The sequence below is a fragment of the Colias croceus genome, chromosome 26 (genome assembly GCF_905220415.1).
Source record: "Colias croceus chromosome 26, ilColCroc2.1".
Classification (NCBI taxonomy): domain Eukaryota; kingdom Metazoa; phylum Arthropoda; class Insecta; order Lepidoptera; family Pieridae; genus Colias; species Colias croceus.
Genome location: NC_059562.1, coordinates 4,453,342 through 4,472,791, shown reverse-complemented (window position 1 = coordinate 4,472,791; position 19,450 = coordinate 4,453,342). Strand labels below are relative to the sequence as shown.

The 19,450-nt window shown below is 37.5% G+C and overlaps 1 protein-coding gene across 4 annotated transcripts in view; it reads right to left on the bottom strand.

Moving 5' to 3' along the window:
* LOC123703421 (dihydropyrimidinase) overlaps positions 1-19,450 on the bottom strand; it is a 52,318-nt gene that overhangs the window by 17,390 nt on the left and 15,478 nt on the right. For 3 of the 4 annotated variants that reach the window (XM_045651407.1, XM_045651403.1, XM_045651406.1), the window contains exons 1-2: positions 17,153-17,299; positions 15,009-15,103 (exon numbers count right to left, since the gene is read on the bottom strand). In XM_045651407.1, coding sequence (XP_045507363.1) covers positions 15,009-15,103; positions 17,153-17,197 — 140 coding nt within the window. In that variant the 5' untranslated portion in view covers positions 17,198-17,299. Of the gene's footprint in view, positions 1-15,008; positions 15,104-17,152; positions 17,300-19,450 lie in introns of those variants that run through there. The other variant, XM_045651404.1, reaches the window with a different exon arrangement.

Here is a 19,450-nt window from a genome sequence, read left to right as displayed (position 1 = left end):
TTCAATAGCTTCCCACTCGCTTTGTCTAATAAATTATATACTAAAACCTTCCTCGAGAACCACTCAATCTACTAAAAAAACCGCATCAAAATCCGTTGTGTAGTTTTAAAGATTTAAGCATACATATGGACATAGAAAATAGGGATACAGGGACAGAGAAAGCAACGTTGTTTCATTCTATGTAGAGATAGTATATATACCTCTACGCAGTAAATACACCTACACCTAAAAAGATCGATAAATAGCTTTAAGTTTCTCCTCCTAATTAACATACGTAACGGCTTTTCACCATTTCCAATTTTTCTACAATTCCATAGATAACTGATAATGAATACCCACAGTGAATACCATTATTCCCTTTAACTACAACTATTTCAGTAACACTTACAAGCAATTACTTAAACCTTAACCATAGGCCATAGCTTACATAACCGAAACTCAATGTTGTCACGAAACTACGCTTTTCTTTCTCAGTAGGTACATAAAACGACAGTAGGGAAACCAAGTCACGATAACTGACGAAAGTACAGAAATCACGCATGGTGATTTCAATAAAATTGGATAATAGGGGTTTTCTTATCGATGCGAAAGTTTGAGAATGATTGGACGTGATGATTGTCTAATAAAAGAGAAAATGATTATTTTCTTTTATATGGTCTAGACTCTAGTAGATATGTTAACTTATCACTATTACAATAATATTGTTTAGTATTGAAAAGAAAAATAGATGAAAGCGCGTAAAAATAAAAAAAAAACAATTGCACAACCTATATGAGGTAGAAACAAAAAAGAAATACGAAAATACATGAATTTAATGAAAAGTGCAAGTTTGTACATAAAATCCATAAACAGTCACATTCGGATAAAGTCATGATAACTCTAGTTTCATAATAATTGGTCAGTAAAAATATTTCCTAATTAAAATACAATGTTTCCAATTAAAATATAACGCTCGGTACCTTTGATAAACAACAAAAATTAACACAATTAACAAAAATTGACAGCCCTAAAGCATCTTTGAGTCCCAGTAAAGGTGAGTCATAACAGACTAACAATATTAAGACGTTACTATTGCAGTTAATTAGATTTTCTGGGTCACTTCCATGTCTAGGTCACTATTAGCACTTTTGTGTAGGGTTGAACAATTCCTAAAGTATCTATTATAAGTATGTTTTAACTTTTGATATAATAATGTTCTCGTAAGACTATTTTGTTCGCGGCTTCGTGCGGTTCGTTCATCGCTTGCGTGGTAGTGTTATGTATTTGGATAAGTAGTTATGTGATAGAACTAAATAGAATTTATCTACCTAATGGTATATTTCAAGTACCTACTCCATGTTTCTGTAAACCTAAGCATTATATTCAAATCAAACAAAATTAAAATTACTTAACATCTTTAAAAAAACATTTAATTTATAATAAACAAAAGCCTCGTTGTTACACATATTATTCGTAACATAATCAGGCCATATTTGTTTCTACAGGCCTCGTATGAGATCATATACCACGCTAAGTGCGGGCTGACCATGGGCTGACAGATGTCACATGTTGTCGAACTTTTTGGCTGCCGGTTTTCTCACGAAAGTGATGTACATAATGTCAAATAAAACAAAACTAGCTTAGCTAGTGTGGCTAGTCTCGAACTTTTTATTTTAACCTGAGGGCTTAATTACCGAGGCACCATATTATTTTCTTTATAAATGAAATTTTCTGTGACCTATTTTTCATTACGCTTTAGAGTACCAAGTATATAAATAAAGGAAAAAATAATATTTACTATAATACTAGTTGCTTTCAAATTGCTCATGTTATTGGGGACGTAGTTAACAATAACTTCAAAGTCATCCATCAAATGGTGCTTGTCATATAAATTATGTTTACTCTATTGTTGGTAATAATAACTATATTTTTATTTGTGTTGAATGAGTATAACGCGTGATAATGATGTTAAATTATTACTGAATTACTGTGATAGGAAAGTATCGAAATCAGAGCAGTGTGATAGATGTTTGTTTAGCTTTTAGTTTATGATGTAGTATAACTTTTGGGTGTAATTGATTATAATAATATGTATTTCTCCTTGTATAACTAGACAGCAAACATATTTAAAAATAACTAAGAAACACGTTTATAGTCATTAAATTATTGATCGTTTTGATTGATCTATCACCAATTCAGCAATCCTTGATAAGTGTACAAAGTTTCAAGAAAATCAAGTTTGAAGGAACATACAAACAAAACACACAGGTAAAGCTAATAAAAGCGTGTTAAAAATACAATCTTGTAAAATACCTACCTATTTTAATAATCCTAAAACAGCACGTAAGTCACCTATTAAAAGACAATAACAAAACAACTGCAGTACATCAAAACAATTAAGTCGTAACAAGTCATGTAGAATATTATACTCCTCACGCAAGTTAATATGTGAATTTTCACAAAAACGCACTTTCTACCAACCCTAACAATGAAGACGTAATTGAAACAGGTGCTTGACCTCCATTGTTAGCAAAACGGAGAGAATCAAGCCTTTTTACTATGCTACTATTATGGTGGATTTACATCAGACGCTGAATGCTGATTCGAATCCCACTATGTTAAATTCTTTTATTATAAAAAGGCGTAGACTGTATAAGAGTGTAGAGCATTCGTTCATTGTTCTTAGTGCGTTCGAAAATATACGAAAGAATGCTCTTGCTCTAACTCTATGTTCGTTTATGTAAATGCACCGTAGTTTTCTGAAGTTAAATGCACTTTTTATGAATCATTATTTATGAATTTAGGTACGTGATGTTAATCTGTCCCACGCATCGATTGATGTAATCGCCATTTTTTTTGGAATGAAATAAGATGCGTTTATATCGTTTACGTAATTGTGGATAATTTTAGATGTGTCTTCATGTTTGTGTTGATCTCGTTTTGTTTTTTACTTTTTCAATTTTGATTTTTGTGGTTTGTACCTACAACAGTTATGTCTAGTAGAGTTTAATATTTAACATTGCTTCAATTTGACTAAACGCCGCAATTAGATATTTCCTTTTAGGTATATTATACTTTGAAAGCAATGGATATGAAATAAATGAGGCAATGCATATCAGATAAACACATTTTGTATCATCCACATATATGTACTGAGAATAAAACTCGCAATCCTCACTCGGCCACTTACCACTATGCCATTGTGGATTTAAAATAACGTATTAAAAAAGGAAATCATTGAAAGCCCGTACCGCTATTCGCTATAATAGCATTCGCTTCGCTCGCTCGCTTTTGCTCATTACATCAGCTAATTTAACATAAAGAACGACAACCATTATTATTATTTATGATGCGAAACTTTATGTGGTATATACCTAAATACATATACCTTAAGATACATATTATATAGGTCTCTTACAATGAATCGGATAAATAAATTTGTATAAGTAATATTTAAGATAATAAAAACACATAAAATTGTTAAACCTAGAGTAGTTTCAAAAAATATTTTAGAAAAAATAATATTAAATTTTTTGATTCCCGCAACGAGGATAAATGCAAGTATTTTATTTTTAAAGTTTTTTTTTTTATTCCAACTCGGTCTTAGCTCATTCGTGATTGACACTCAGACAAGGCAATTACATAATAAATATGTAAATGGATTAACATTGTCGAATGAATCCAAAATGGTTATTCATATCTTGTTCATGAATATGTAATATGTTTTTAATTAATTTCTTCATTACTCACTGTGATTCGAGCACTACCTATATTTTCCGTATTATTCCGTTTAAAAAGTATTCTTAATGCGAGACTTGTGGAAACAAATATCTTTATTCTAATAATATTTATTTTTACGATTTGAAAATTTTGTTCAAAGTACCTAAATCTAGTAGAAATCTTCGACAGTTTCATTTTATAAACGTAGAAATGTACTTAAAACTTCCGAATTAGTCACAGATTTTAGGTAGGTACATATTTATAAACTTTTCCGGTATATTTACATATACAACCTTACAATACATTAATCATATATCTGATATGAACAAGGTCTAGAGGGAGCTAGGTACTGGTCTAAATAGGCTTATGTTCTGCTCGTTAGTCACCTAGATTGCCCTACCTAGACTAAATGCACGCTAGTGTTACCATGTTTTCTATTTTATTTGGAACTTTTGGGAATAAAAACAGTTTATTAGTGTTGAGTTTGTAAGGGATAAGCTTAAAAATGCGTATACGATTTCGAAAACTGATTCTTTATGAACATTGATTTATTTATAAAATAGTCACTTAAGTATTACCAACATTATAGATATATACTTACTTAAGTGTGATTTCATAGAATTACTCAACATAGACTAAAAGGGTTATATTAAATCAAAGATCACCATATCCGACATGTGTTTACACACATTACTGCATCAAGATTGACAATTGTTTGGTTTTCATTCTATCTAGAATCTAAATATAAAAAGTCGTATAACATTAGTACAATATAATAAAAAAATACATATAAAACTTACAACATAAGTGTAAATCTTAATTACTATTAGATATCACCATTACATGTAAACACACATTTTTTTAATTCCGTCAACACAGGAAATATTCAATATAAAAACGTTTTTAACCTTCAAATATGGCCACCCTACCGTCAGTTGGGGTCACAGCGAATAATAAAGAGGGCTCCGTTATTAACGTGCGAATTTTGTGAAAAATGAAAAGAATTCATTTATACTGAGACAGTTATTTTCTATCCTAATGAAGTCTGAAAATTGTGAGTTAAATGTGAACGTTTCATATTTCATTGTTTTTTGTTTTATTCTTGCAGGGATGTCAAAAAATTAAATGAAGTTACCGTGCTTATAAAAATCTTCAAACAAACACACAAACTAACCTTCATTTCTAACGGTCCATTTGTAACGAAAGAGGAGTGTCAGGACCCCACCTGCTTCTAATTAATTAATACGAATGACCTATGTAATATGTATGACTAATTGACATGTGTTAGTGCGTGTAGAAAACATGAAAAACTATTGTTTTCGCACTGTTTTTGTGCGTGTTATAATATGTATTTATAATAATTTATTATGAAAGCTTCTAAATTTTCATTTTATTTCACTAGCTGGGTTTTTCGGCTTGGCTGGGGATAAAAATGTAGAAACAAGATACTCTTATACATAAATAGATCGTATAGTACCTAGGTAGTTATTGTAGACATCGACAAGAACACAAAAAAAGACGTGTGGCACTCGGAGACTGCCGCGGTAAAGCTATTGCATAGCATGCCATCAAGCCACACCTCCGAGCCCGTCGGAGTGGGAGCGTGAGTTTTTTTCGTTACGGAATTTCTCGATTCGGTCCCCGCGCTCAAGGCCCGCGATAGAAGCTATGCAATAGCTTAAAATAAACATAGTACGGTACGTTACTTAATTCCTATTACTTTACTACTAAAATCTGTACTATTTTTTTGTATTTTGACATCAATATGTAACCTACTCAACTATAATCTAATATATAAAAATCAATGCCACTTTTCGTTGTAATTCCATAACTCGAGAACGGCTGAACCGATTTCGATAATTCTTTTTTTATTATATTCCTTGAAGTACGAGGATGGTTCTTATGTAGGGAAAACGTTAATATGTACCACGGGCGAAGCCGGGACGGACCGCTAGTAAGATATACAATTAAATCCCTATATATTAACACGAACTTCAACATCCAAAAACTGTTATTTTCAAATTACCACTATAACCACGATCAGATAAACGGAAGGAAAACGGCAAACAAAAGACAATAGGAACTATTATTACATCACCGAGCAAAAATAACTGTACAATTACCGTTGCGTCGCGTGTACTGAATGTATAATTAATTGATCTATGAAAAAACGCAATGAAAGTGCAACAATGCGTTCGCGTTACTTTTACCATTTATTGGGAAAGTGTTTATGTAGTCTGTGGTACCGGTTTTGAGATAGAAACTATTCTATAGTGGGTAGAATACTATGAAGTGAAATCAATTGATTTTTTGTATGTTACCGATAAACTCAAAAAACATATTTCTCTAGTAAAAAACTACACTATCCTTGAGGCTTAAAATTAACGAAATTAAAACAGCTACTGTGTACTAGCGGCATACATATTTCAATACATTTTTTATCTTGAACACAACTATTAAAATATGCATAGAAATTATCTAAAATATTTCAAAATTAATTCAACATCACGCATTATTTTTAAAGTAGGTACATATAGTATAATTTGCCTTTTCATTCACTAAAATTTTAAAACTGGGTGGCCTACTGTCTATCATATTAAATTGATTGTGCCGCAAATTAAATGAAACGTTAACATCAAAACGAGCATTCAAATAAATGAACGATGTAGCTTTATTAATACCACCAAATTAAAATAGCCATTCGTTTGAAGTGAAGAAAGAATACATATGGAGTCAACTACCGCTTGAATTTATTAATAGCAAAATAAACAAAGCTTAAATCTAGAAACTTGGCAGACTACCGTTTATATCTGTCTATAATAAATGATTTTTATTGGAACTTAACTCAAATAGTGAAATGATAAATAGGAAGGCATGATCCGAAGATAGGTAAAGACATATTAAAACTACAATGAACAGAACAGGACCATATTTGAAATTTTATAAATTAAGCACAGTCATCCATCATTTAATTTCTTTCTTAATTTTATAACGATAGCACATTCGGCTTCATTGTAGTAGATTGATGTAATAAATAATAATTCATAATCAAAAGAACTATCGCCATAGAATTTTCTTTAAATAACATAAAAAAAATATTCGTGAAAATTTTCTTGGGAAAATATATACTTAGGTATAGTTTGGAACATAGGTACTATTATGTCTGTTTTCAGACCTTAATCTGACATTGACATTTACAATGTAAGCGGATACTCTATTCAGTTCATAATAGTTCGATATAGTGCAGTGTAGGGTCGCTTCCCTCCCGGGTCCAGGCCTTGTCGCGGCGGGGGGGCTCAGTAACTTGGGATGCAATCCAGCATCTTGAGTGAAGCTAATTGGACCGAGTGGACTGCTCTCGGTATCCCTCTTATGTGAAGAGGGGACAGGAGATGCACTAGCGCTCTGGCGCGTGTTTGGGGCTTCTACTGCCCAGAGGAGCTTCGTGCTCGTAGTATGGCAGGCCTGCAAGGCTTGCGGTCATGGGCGGCGGACTGGTGAGAGTCACAAACCTCACTGGTCAGATTTTGGTCAACGTCGGCCAACCCGTTAACGCCTATTTTTAGGGATACGGAGGTCTTACAGGACCAAGAGGAAGTCTAACCTCACTAAAAAATAGACCCTAACACTAAGGTTGGGACGTCGCTGATGGTGTGTATGGCCGGGGAGAGCCCGGTTCCTAGGCGTCCATGAAGAGAGAGGGGAGGAAGAATGATGGAAAAAGCGAACAATAACCAAACTACTCAGGCGGGTACCAGTGTAGCTGGAGAATCCCGTGGTGTGTCGACAGATGCCTCTGCGGCAACTGTGGACACACTCAGCCCAATCGTATCTGAGGGGGCAATTGGTCGCTGTGTTGTTAGATTGGAGAGAAGTTTAGAGGCGGAATCGCGGCTTGAGTCGTTAATGGAAGACTCTGCGATGAGCCTGAGCTCAACGGGCAAGTTGAGCTATAATAATAGTACGGGTATCCCAAGAACACAGAGGAAACCCATACGTGAAAAGAGGATACGGTCACCTGAGGGGAGTATTTACAACTCTGACTCTCCTAGCGATAAGTCAGCTGCTCCGTTGCCCAAAGTACCTAAGACAAGGGGAAGGCAAAGATATCCAACTTCTTCTATAAGAAGTGTTGGTCTTAGTAGGGCCACTAAGAAATTGGTAGCCAAGCATGGAGAGCAGCGAAAAGAGGCGGAAGAATGTGCTGAAAGTGAAGCGGCGAAGCTTGTTGAGGATTATCACCTAGCTAGAGCTTCTTGCCTGAGTGACACGTCCTCCATTATTGAGGTGGAAACTGGTGAAATGTCTCATGGCATTAGAAACTTGATCTTACATTTGGCTTCCATGGTTAACAATGTCGAAGTCAAGTCAAGAAATATTAAAGGGACTTTCAGGAAAAGTCTTAAGGAGGTAGTAGCTGGTTTGAGGGACCTAGGTGAAAGAGTTCATCGCGTAACTGCTTCCGAGGAGACTGCAAGGTTGGAACGGGAATTAGATTCGAAAAATGAGGAGCTAAGACTCATGAAAGAGAAGTACGAAAGAGCGGAGGCAATGAATGCCCGCATGTTTTCTGAGTTAGCTGAACTTCGTAAAGAAATGGCGGCATTGCGTGAAGAAGCGAAACGGGACGATGGTGAACGCGAGCGTAGACTTATGGTCCAATTTGGAGAATTAGTCAATGCACGCTTTGAAGCCGTTGAGTCTCGACTCTTGCCGGAAACCCGCGTCAGACCACCGCTTGCAGCGGACAAGAGGAGAAAAGAAGGAACAGCGAAAGCTAATCCAAGTAATGAAAAGTCTCAGGAGAAGAAAAAATCTAAGAAGTCAAGGGATTCGTCTGATGCCCAAGCACAATTGCAAGGTTCTGGCGTAGCATCTACATCCCATTCTAAAAAGAAGAGAAAGAGGAAGAAAGGAGGCAATGGGAATAAGACGGTTGCTCAAGCACCTATTTCAGCAGATGAGCATCGTCTGGTTCCTGTTACTGATACCCTTAGGAAAGAAAGTTGGGCTACAGTTGTCAAAGGAGGTAAAACCATCCAGAGAAGTCAGCAGGTTAAGAAGACTACCGCACAGTCTACACGGCAAAAAGCTGCAAAGCTGCGTCCCCCAAGGTCTGCAGCCATAGTTTTAACGCTGCTTTCCGAGGGTGTAGACAGAGGTTTGACATACGCTCAGATCATTTCTGAAGCGAAAAAAAGAATTGATCTAAGTAGTCTTGGAATCGAGTCTGTCCGCTTCAAGCGTGCCGCTACAGGAGCCGCTATTATTGAGATTCCTGGCGTTGCTAATGAGGAGAAGGCTGATCTACTGGCCAATAAGTTTAAGGACATACTGAACGAATTAGAGGTGCGGATCACCCGACCGATGAAATGTGCTGAACTGCGCATTTCCGGGTTGGATGATTCGACCTCTTCTGAGGAAGTGACTGCTGCCATTGTTAAGACGGCTAGTTGTCCTCCAGAGATGATCAAAATAGGTTCCATCCGACGCGGTCGGTCAGGTACAGGAACGGTATGGGTGAGATGCCCTATAGCGGTGGCCAAAAAACTTTCAAGTGAAGGAAAGTTACTGATTGGTTGGGTGTCGGCACGGGTTCAGCTTCTTGAACGAAGGAAAAGGCGTTGTTTCAAATGCCTAGAAGTGGGACACGTCCGAGAACACTGTAAATCAGAAGTCGATCGAGGTGCTCAATGTTACCGGTGCGGTGAACTGGGGCATAAAGCAAGAGACTGTTTGGCAGTGCCACACTGTACTCTTTGCGCCTCATCTGGCATATCCGCCAACCATTCTATTGGTAGCAGAGCGTGTGGGGCATCCAAAAAAATGCGGCATCGTTCAGCTGTACCTGCGGTACAACCACAGCAGCTGGATGCGGAGATGGAAACAGAACATCCCACTTAAGATGGCTCTACGATGTTTGCAAGCGAATATCAACCACTGTGCTAGAGCTCAGGACCTCCTGGTTCAGAGCATGGCGCAGTGGTTGGTACACGTTGCAGTTGTTGCGGAGCCATATTTTATTCCAAATCGGGATGACTGGTTAGGAGATTGTGATGGCCTCGTAGCCATTGTGGTGAAAATGCCTGAAGACACCCCACCTCTTGGAAGAACTATTAAAGGTCATGGTTGGGTTGCGGTTTTACTGGGTGAAACGCTCATCATTGGAGTGTATTTCTCTCCCAACAGGCCACTATCAGAATTCGAGGACTATCTACTGGAGTTGGAGGCTATTATAAGACAAAACAACTACCGTCGAGTGTTGCTGGCTGGAGACCTCAACGCAAAGTCTGCGACATGGGGCTCTCCAGTAACTAGTGCACGTGGAACACTTTTGGATGAGTGGATAGTAGCTGTTGGTTTGGTAGTTATGAATCAGGGCTCCGTAAATACGTGTGTACGTCAACAAGGTGGATCTATCGTAGACATTGCACTTGCGTCGGCCACGTTGGCTAGCAGCGTTCAGGGCTGGAGGGTACTTGAGGACGTAGAGACACTGTCTGACCACCGATATATCCGGTTTGACGTCTCCGTTGCTCAAATGCCTCAAACCGGTCAAAGCCGGATTGCCTGTTCGGGAGAAGGTCCACGGTGGGCATTAAAGCGTCTTGATCGCGAAGCATTGCAGGCCGCAGCGATCGTTCTGGCCTGGGCGTCACCGCAAATAGAGGCTGTTGATGTTGAGGCTGAGACTGAGTGGTTTCGCCAGGCCCTCTCAGAAGTTTGTGATGCAGCCATGCCCCGGGTCAGATCTCTGCCTCCCAAGAGGCAGGTTTACTGGTGGTCTGAGAATCTCACAACACTGCGTAGCGCCTGCGTTAGGGCCAGGCGCCGATACAGCCGGTTACGTCGACGCCGCTTCCGTGATAGGGAGTTGGAGAATCAGCGCTATGCAGAATATCGCGAGGCGATTAACGAATTGAAGAGAGCCATTGAGAGGGCAAAGGCAAAAGCCCGGGAAGATTTCTTAGAATCTCTTTCTAGGGATCCATGGGGCAGGCCGTACAGGTTGGCGCTGTGCAAGTTGCGCCCCAGGGGTCCACCATTGACGAGGACGTTGGAGCCTGAGTTCCTGGATAGAGTAGTGGGGACCCTGTTTCCAATCGGGGATGCTGCAGTTGTGCCGCCTGTAATGGCTCAGCCGTTGTCAGCGCAACATCTTACCGATGTGCCAACTGTTACGGAAACAGAGTTTCATAAGGCACTGATACGACTTCGGGGTAAGAATACAGCCCCTGGTCCTGACGGTGTACCCGGAAGAGTACTGGTAATGACAATGGATTGGTTGGGTGGAAGACTGAAGAAACTCTTTACTCAAAAGAAGGCCGTCCAATGGACTCTCCTTCGGCATACAGGCCAATAGTCTTATTGGACGAAGTAAGCAAGCTTTTCGAGCGAGTAATTGCTGGTCGGCTGATTCAGCACTTGGAGGGTGTTGGTCCCGATCTAGCCGACTGCCAGTTTGGTTTCAGGAGGCGGCGCTCGACTCTCCACGCAATATTGCGTGTTAAGAATATAGTGGAGCAAGCAGTTTGCCGTGGCAAGTTCGTCATCGCGGTGTCTTTGGATATAGCAAACGCATTCAACACCCTTCCCTGGGCTACGATCAGGGAAGCATTACGGTTTCACGGGGTGCCTCCTTATCTGTGCCATATCGTGGAATCGTACTTATCTGAGAGGTGGGTTGAATATCCTGGGAGGCTTGGCTGGCAGCGCCGAGCAATCACATGTGGTGTTCCACAGGGGTCGGTTTTGGGACCACTTCTGTGGAACATTGGTTATGATTGGGTGCTGCGAGGTACCAATGTCGAGGGTACTGAGGTGACATGTTATGCCGACGACACTCTGATAACTGCTGGAGCGAAGACTTTTGCTGAGGCAGTCTTGCTGGCTGAGACTGGAACAGCCCAGGTAATCGCACGGATCCGTCAAATAGGTCTAGAGGTTGCTCCATCTAAATCGGAAGCCATATGTTTCCGTGGTTCACGACGAGGTCCTCCACCTGGGTCTTGTTTAAATGTGGGAGGAGTGTCCATTGCCATCCAGCCGTCGATGAGGTATCTCGGACTCATGTTGGATGGCAAATGGACCTTCTATCCGCATTTTAAGTGTCTGGCGCCCAAACTTCTTAGAGTAGCGGGCGCTCTCAGTGGTTTACTGCCGAATATTAGGGGACCGAATGAATCATGTCGCAAGCTGTATGAGGGGATTGTGCGGTCGATGGCTCTTTATGGAGCTCCTGTCTGGGCTGATTCGCTGACGAGCCGAAATATCAGCCTCTTACGTAAGCCTCAGAGGATGATGGCGATCAGAGTCGCCCGGGCATACCGTACAGTCTCTTATGACGCAGCCTGCTTACTTGCTAGATGTCTCCCCTGGGACTTGGAAGCGGAGATTCTTTCAGCCATGTTCCACTGGCGAGAAGAAGTAGGCATGCATCGGAGCATATCTCCAAGAGACATGGACAGGCGTAGGGCCAGACTCCGAAGACAGGCAACGGAGGCATGGGCCAGACGGCTAGCGAACGCGCAATATGGCATGATGTCTATCCATGCCATTTTGCCTGTATTTCAGGAATGGATGACTAGGCGCCACGGCTCGCTCTCATTCCGCACGACACAGATTCTGACGGGGCATGGTTGCTTCGGTAAGTATCTGTGTCGAATAGGAAAACAGCCAAATGCTGCTTGTCACCATTGTGACTGTGAGGAGGACACGGCTCAGCACACCTTAGAGTCGTGTCCAGCGTGGACAGCGGAACGCGATGCACTACGTGCTATGGTTGGATCAGACCTTTCACTTCCGATCGTAGTTGGTGCCATGTGTGAAAGAGAGGACGTGTGGATGGCAGTGCTGTCTTTCTGTGATGCAGTGATGTCACAGAAAGAAAGTGCTGAGCGCGACCGGGAGCGTAGGAATCCCGTGCGTCGCAGAGCACGCCGCAGGGGACGTCGGGTCACTTAGTAGACCCGACGAGCTCTTGCCTTTATCGTTGCAGAGTGTGTGCGGCGGGGGCTGCGCACATTCAATAGGCAACGTGAGGAGGGCGACAGACTGTTGTGGCTGCAGTCTGTCGTAGTGTTAGGCATGCGCGTAGGGTAGTCCGCGACTACATGCGAGTGGATTGCCAATGGCAGGCGCGCGAGGGGTACCGTGAGCGTTCCTACCGGAGATCCCGGGATCCCCTCTTTACCTGCGCGAAAGTAGGCCACCGTGAGGTTTTAGTCAGTAGAAGTCTGACATAACCGTGCTGCTGCCCCCGAAGCAGCCGGTATTCATGAAGAATTTCCTCACGTTAAAAAAAAAAAAAAAAAAAAAAAAAAGTGTAGGGTCGCTTGAAAAGGATATTATGTCTGTGGTAAGGGTTGTCACAACGTGTTAAATTAAATATTTATTTTAATACGATTTTTTCGATATGATTGACTTTACGAAATTACCTATAAGGTAAAAGACAGAAATCTAAATTTTACTATATCTAGATAGTTAAATAAATGGATTAATTATACGTAATTTATAATTGTAAATTTTACAGGCAGGGTTAACTCAAATGTCGATGATGCGTATAAAAAAGAATGCATATTAATGTAATAACATAATGAAACATAGATATTAGGTAAGTATAGTCATTACTCGATATAATAGTCTAAGATCCGGCTGCAGGATTAGTGCGCTCATCGGTTTTTTGCTGAAAACCGAATTTTTATGTATATTTATAATTAGGAGAATATATATCGACTAGGTTGCCAGTCAAAATTTGGCCGCAAGCATGTTTAATTAAAATTTTTCTAATCGATTTTTGGGAAAAAAATTCGTTCACTTGTTTTTTTGAATAAAATGTAGTCTACATCACGGCAAATGATATAAAGATTCAAAAAAATCACGGTTGCCGCTTTTCACCTGGCCGCAACATCTTGGCAGCCTGGTGCAGACAGGTATGATTTCGATTCATTTTTACGTTCATAACGTACATTTATGAATCATATATCAAATTAAAGCTAATTTTTTTCTATTTATTATCATATATGGTTGCCTAATTAAATCCGGCCGCAAATAAGGGTTGCCGGCTATTAAAAATTATATATATTTACGCCTATTAGTACACCGACGCATTCTTTTTATGTATATTTATAATTAGGAGAATATGAACGTAATAACAGCCGGCAACCCTTATTTGCGGCCGGATTTAACTAGGCAACCATATATGATAATAAATAGAAAAAAATTAGCTTTAATTTGATATATGATTCATAAATGTACGTTATGAACGTAAAAATGAATCGAAATTATACCTGTTTGCACCAGGCTGCCAAGATGTTGCGGCCAGGTGAAAAGCGGCAACCGTGATTTTTTAGAATCTTTATATCATTTGCCGTGATGTAGACTACATTTTATTCAAAAAACAAGTGAACGAATTTTTTTCCCAAAAATCGATTAGAAAAATTTTAATTAAACATGCTTGCGGCCAAATTTTGACTGGCAACCTAGTCGATATATATTCTCCTAATTATAAATATACATAAAAATTCGGTTTTCAGCAAAAAACCGATGAACGCACTAATCCTGCAGCCGGATCTCGTACTATAAATATATCTCACAAGTGGCAGCCCTGAATGCCGTAGAAATGTGCAATACTATAGCGGTATTTTGCGAAGAGAAATGGAAACTTGACTTTTATTTCAATATCAAGACTCTCTCGATACTTTTTCTTAGCTTTTCATTTTATGCAGAAGTTCTACTTGTCTTGTTTTATAATAAAGTAAAATAAATATGCAATACAGACTGATCGTATTAGATTTAAATTCAAAATTTATCAAGCGTGTGAACAAACACCTCTATTTCGGTAATGTATTAAAATTAAAATTGTAATAGAAGCAAATAGGATACTTAGTTTAAACAAAATTATGGCTTAAGCATATTGCTTTCTGCTTAGTGGTGGTGGACTAATAAGTCCACTAATAACTAAGGACATTGCTTACTACTTAGTGGTGGTGGACTTATTAGTTATTATGAATTCCGAGTCTGAAATACGTTTATTCTTTGAATAATTAATTAGAACCAAAATATATAATTACTACTACGGACTTCTGATAATGTGTTTCCTGATATCAATTTATTTTCAAGAACTTTTCTAGTATTGAAGTATGTATATTTAATCTATTAGTTTATTATACAGTTATCACTAGATTTTATTAATTTTGGAGCAAATCGATTTTACGTACGTTGCGTACATATACGCAGCTATTACACAAACATAATTTGGACATAGAAATTCTAGTGGAAAGACTTTGACTATATAAACTATAACTTACTTGATAATACCATCTTCGATGTAAACATCAGCGTCTTCCATCCCATCGTCGTTGACGACCCGACCATTCTTGATGAGCAGTCGGTTCTGCGAGCTCTGAAATGGATGGACAATTGGTAATGCTGTTGTACATTATGAACAACTGAAAGACGGTAGTACATTATATAGAAGATATTATTATCGCTTGCCTGAAGGTGGTCGGAAGTGGAGATGCAAATATTTTGAATGCTATACACAGCTTAACAGAAGGACGGACATAGATAAAATTCTGGGCGGAAAAATGGGCGTTTTTTCAATCCAAAAAGCAAACAGTGAATTGAGTGCTTTTTTTTATTTCAAAATCTAAACTATAATTTTATGTTGATTTGCAGATAAGTACAAATTTGACTCAAATTTCACAGCGGAAAAAATTAAATAATTGTATCTAAAGCGGACAAAATTGAATTCTGAAAACTTCTCTGTAAATTTTGTAGACAGTTTCTTCCCAGAAAGTGACTAAAAATCGGAACGAAAGATTTTTTATGAGTACAATTTTTTACTAAACAAATATTTCTATTGGTATATCGATTAACAATACAAAGCAGTCTTTCTGAGGGAAAATAAAGTTGTTAGGTTGGTTTAAAACTTGACGTGACTCTTCAAGGCATCTCTCTCTCTATACCCGGTTTTGTACTCTTACCTATTTACAGTGAAACCTGGTTAAGTGAGACATCAAGGGACCTGCAATGTCGTTTCACTTATAGAGGTATTCCACTTACCCAGTGTCTCAGATATACAGGTATAAATAAATATCTGTCTCATTTACAGGGGGTTCCATTAATAGAGGTGAGAATACAGGTTATTTCAGTTACACAGGTGCGATCATTAAAAAAAACATCTATATGATAGTAAAGCGAAACTAAAACTGAAGGTAATTGAAGCTCAAAATTTGTACTTACGTACTTGGAATTACGTGTGGAATTTGTGGGTAGAATAAGAATGAGTAAACAAACAATGTTATCTCAGTTACAGAGGTTTATCCATATAAAATTTACTCGCTGTCTCAGTTATAGAGGTAACTATGATGATAAATCGAAAGAACAAATCCCAGATTTACCTCGTCCCACTAACAGAGGTAATTCAGTGCCAAAGTGTTGGGACCTCAGCATGAGTTCCAGTTATGGAGGTTTCTCACTTATCCAGGTCCCACTTAACCAAGTTTCACTGTATTTTCATACATTATAAACGAGAAAGTACCTGTGAGAGCACAGATTACTTAATAGTAATACTATGAACTAATTTGAATGAAGTTTGACAGTATAGAATCAGATAGAAGATTGAGATTATGCTATTTTGCAACGAACATACATAATATATACTTTCTGATTGTAGTGTATGTAGTTAATACAGGAATTCTATCAGGATTGGGGGGTCTATAATAACATTAGAGCAAGTAATCCCGCGGGCAGATGCTAGTACAAAATTAGTTCTTCTTCTTCTTTTTACAAATGGCAACTCCCGATCCCAGTGAAGACGGATTCTTCAAAATTAGTTTGTTTACATTTAATGCATTTATGCGTCAATGTATCTTGAACGTTGAATTTCTCCGAAAATATTGGCAACAGTACAAAATATAATTTTGAAAATTTGGCGCACGTTTTCCAATCCGTACCTGCAAGACAGGATGAAGTTTTAAGTAGGTATAGATTGTTACTATAATTGGAATAATATATTACGTGTAACGATGTCTTTATACACTTTCTTCCTTTCTGAAATATAGTTTAAGGTTGAACTAAGATAAACAAAACTATGTTTATAAACTACTGTTTATCAGTTATCCATAAAAGTTACCCACTGCAGTCACGACTATATTTAAATTATTATTAATGCGTTTCTAGTTTGCACTACCGTTATTATAATTTGCATATTTTAAAAATACTTTAGCAATGAATTTGCGTTCACTATTAGGAAATGGACTTATTTCCTTATTAGTTATTACTCTATAGGTGCACTTTTATTACTTGAAAAACTTATAACGAACGAATTAAAAGCATAGAATGGCTAACACACCAAAAATGCAAATATTTACTTAAAAATAACAATGGAACGCCGCATCATTGTTGTGTAGTGCTCGAGAAAAACGCAAAAATGGTAACATTAAAATACCTTTATATTAATCCCGGATACGGAGTTGGCTGTATGTTCTGGCATCCTTGCCTCTAGTAGCGGGAATTAAAAAAAAACAGAAATGTCTATAATTCGCGGTTTTTAAAATGGCGGGTAAGATGGCGACATGCGCGCCGCCCGCGGGACGCTGGCTGAAACTGAAAATGTGCCCGAAATAGAAAACATTTCTCCCCTTAGTGCGCGCATTTGCGCATAACTAGATGTTTTCACGCATGCCCGATTAATTGGATTATTGTCGAATTTGTCGGTTACTTAATACTTCCGCATTTAAATACTAGTTGTTAGAGCTATTAATAGGTATGCCGTATGGGAAGAGTAGGTATATTATATTACATGGTATGGATACCTAAGGAAATTTAAAATTTTGTCAAAAAAAATTGGGATTAAGCCTTTATGACCTTTACGCAAAACAATATTTAATGAAGGAAAAAAGTGTATTTACAGGATTAAAAAGTAATTGATGTGGGTGTTCACATTCTCTTAGACACGTGTTAATTTAATTAGCAATATCAAATCTATTATGGGATTAATATACGGAAAGATTGATGTCTATTTGCGACATAAATCAATAAAACGAATGAGTCTGATGAGGAAAAAAAGGGAAAACCTTATTGTTCCGAATTTATAGAAAAGAACACCCGGGGCCCTTACCCGGGAGCAAAATGAATAGGTTTTTATAGGTATTTAACATAGAATTAGCTGACCAATTTTGTCTGCTCTCAAAAGGTACATTTTTACATTTTTGCAACGAAATTGAAAATTATTTATTTTGCTCCTGATGTTCGTAGCGTGATGTTATAAAAACTTCCTGAATAAATGGCCTGTTCGACAGAAAATATTTTTTCTATTAGAAATTTCCCAGTGCCTGAGACAAATTCTCCAATAATACCAAGTAATTAATATTTAAGTATATATTTATATAGATATAGATTAGTTAGTATTTACGAAACAACAGTAGAAGTTAAAAAAAGCCGTTGTACATTCATTCTAATCTCTCTTTAAATAGAACAAAACATACGGAACCCGCTTTTGTTTGTGTTTTCTCAATCTTATCATTAGAAATGTCAACGACCTATTAGTTTAAACAAGTTCTTACTATAATGATTATAATTTATTATTGATTATATAATATTGTTAAATCAAAAACGAAAGTAAGTTGGTAAAGGTATAAATGCTTGACGATTTGATAGAGTCATATCAAAACAATTTTTTAGGTAATTTATTTCAGTTACATAAACAATAACTCAAGTTATTTAAAAATAATCAATTCTCAAGTATTCAATATTCATTGATTAATATAAAGAAAGGCTTACAATAAAAATAAACCTACTCGGCATGTTTTCTAACATGGTTTTTACTTTTTAGATATTTACGCGTCTATATTTTAAATACTTTCTGCAGCAAAAACAAAAGTAACATAACAAGGTTATAACGATAAAAAGTAAAAGAAAATAACTTAGAAACCGCATAGCCATAATCAGAATTGCAATAGATAAGAAAAACATTGATATGGCGATATCGAGACGAGAGAAATGAATCACTTTCAATCGAGTCGAGATCGGAACGAGTTGCAAGATTAATGCGCTATACATTTTTATCATATTATAAGAAACGATACCATACACCATAGAATATATTATTATAATCTAACGACAATATACATAGTATAAATGTTTTTATTATACACTAGCTCTCCGCCCGCGGCTTCGTCCGCGTTTTCAAAGAAAAACCCGTTCCCGTAGGATTTCCGGGATAAAATCCTATGTCCTTTCTCGGGTATCAAAATATCTCTATACCAGATTTCATGCAAATTGGTTCAGTAGTTAAGGCGTGATTGAGTAATAGACAGACAAACAGAGTTACTTTCGCATAATTATAAATTATAATATTAAGTACCTATGTACATTTTATACATGCTTTTGATAGCAATATGCTTTGATATTTAAATAGGTACATTTTGTAAATAAGTTTCTTATGATTTTTTATTTGCAACGTTGTTTGTTTTCTTCATTAATTTACATTTAATTAATAGAATAAAATAGTTATTAAACAAAATGGTGACCTCACAGATGTGATCATTTGCATTAATTTAGTGTGTTGTTTATTTTCTTTCGATATCATACCAATTTTCACTGATATATCGATTACATTAAAACAACAACTTTTAATGAGGGTAGTTTGCATTCAATACACTGTCTCAAATCTCAACACGAAGAAGCAATCACTTGCTATTTACTTGCATTAACCTAAAGGCAAGCAATAAACACGGTTTATAGA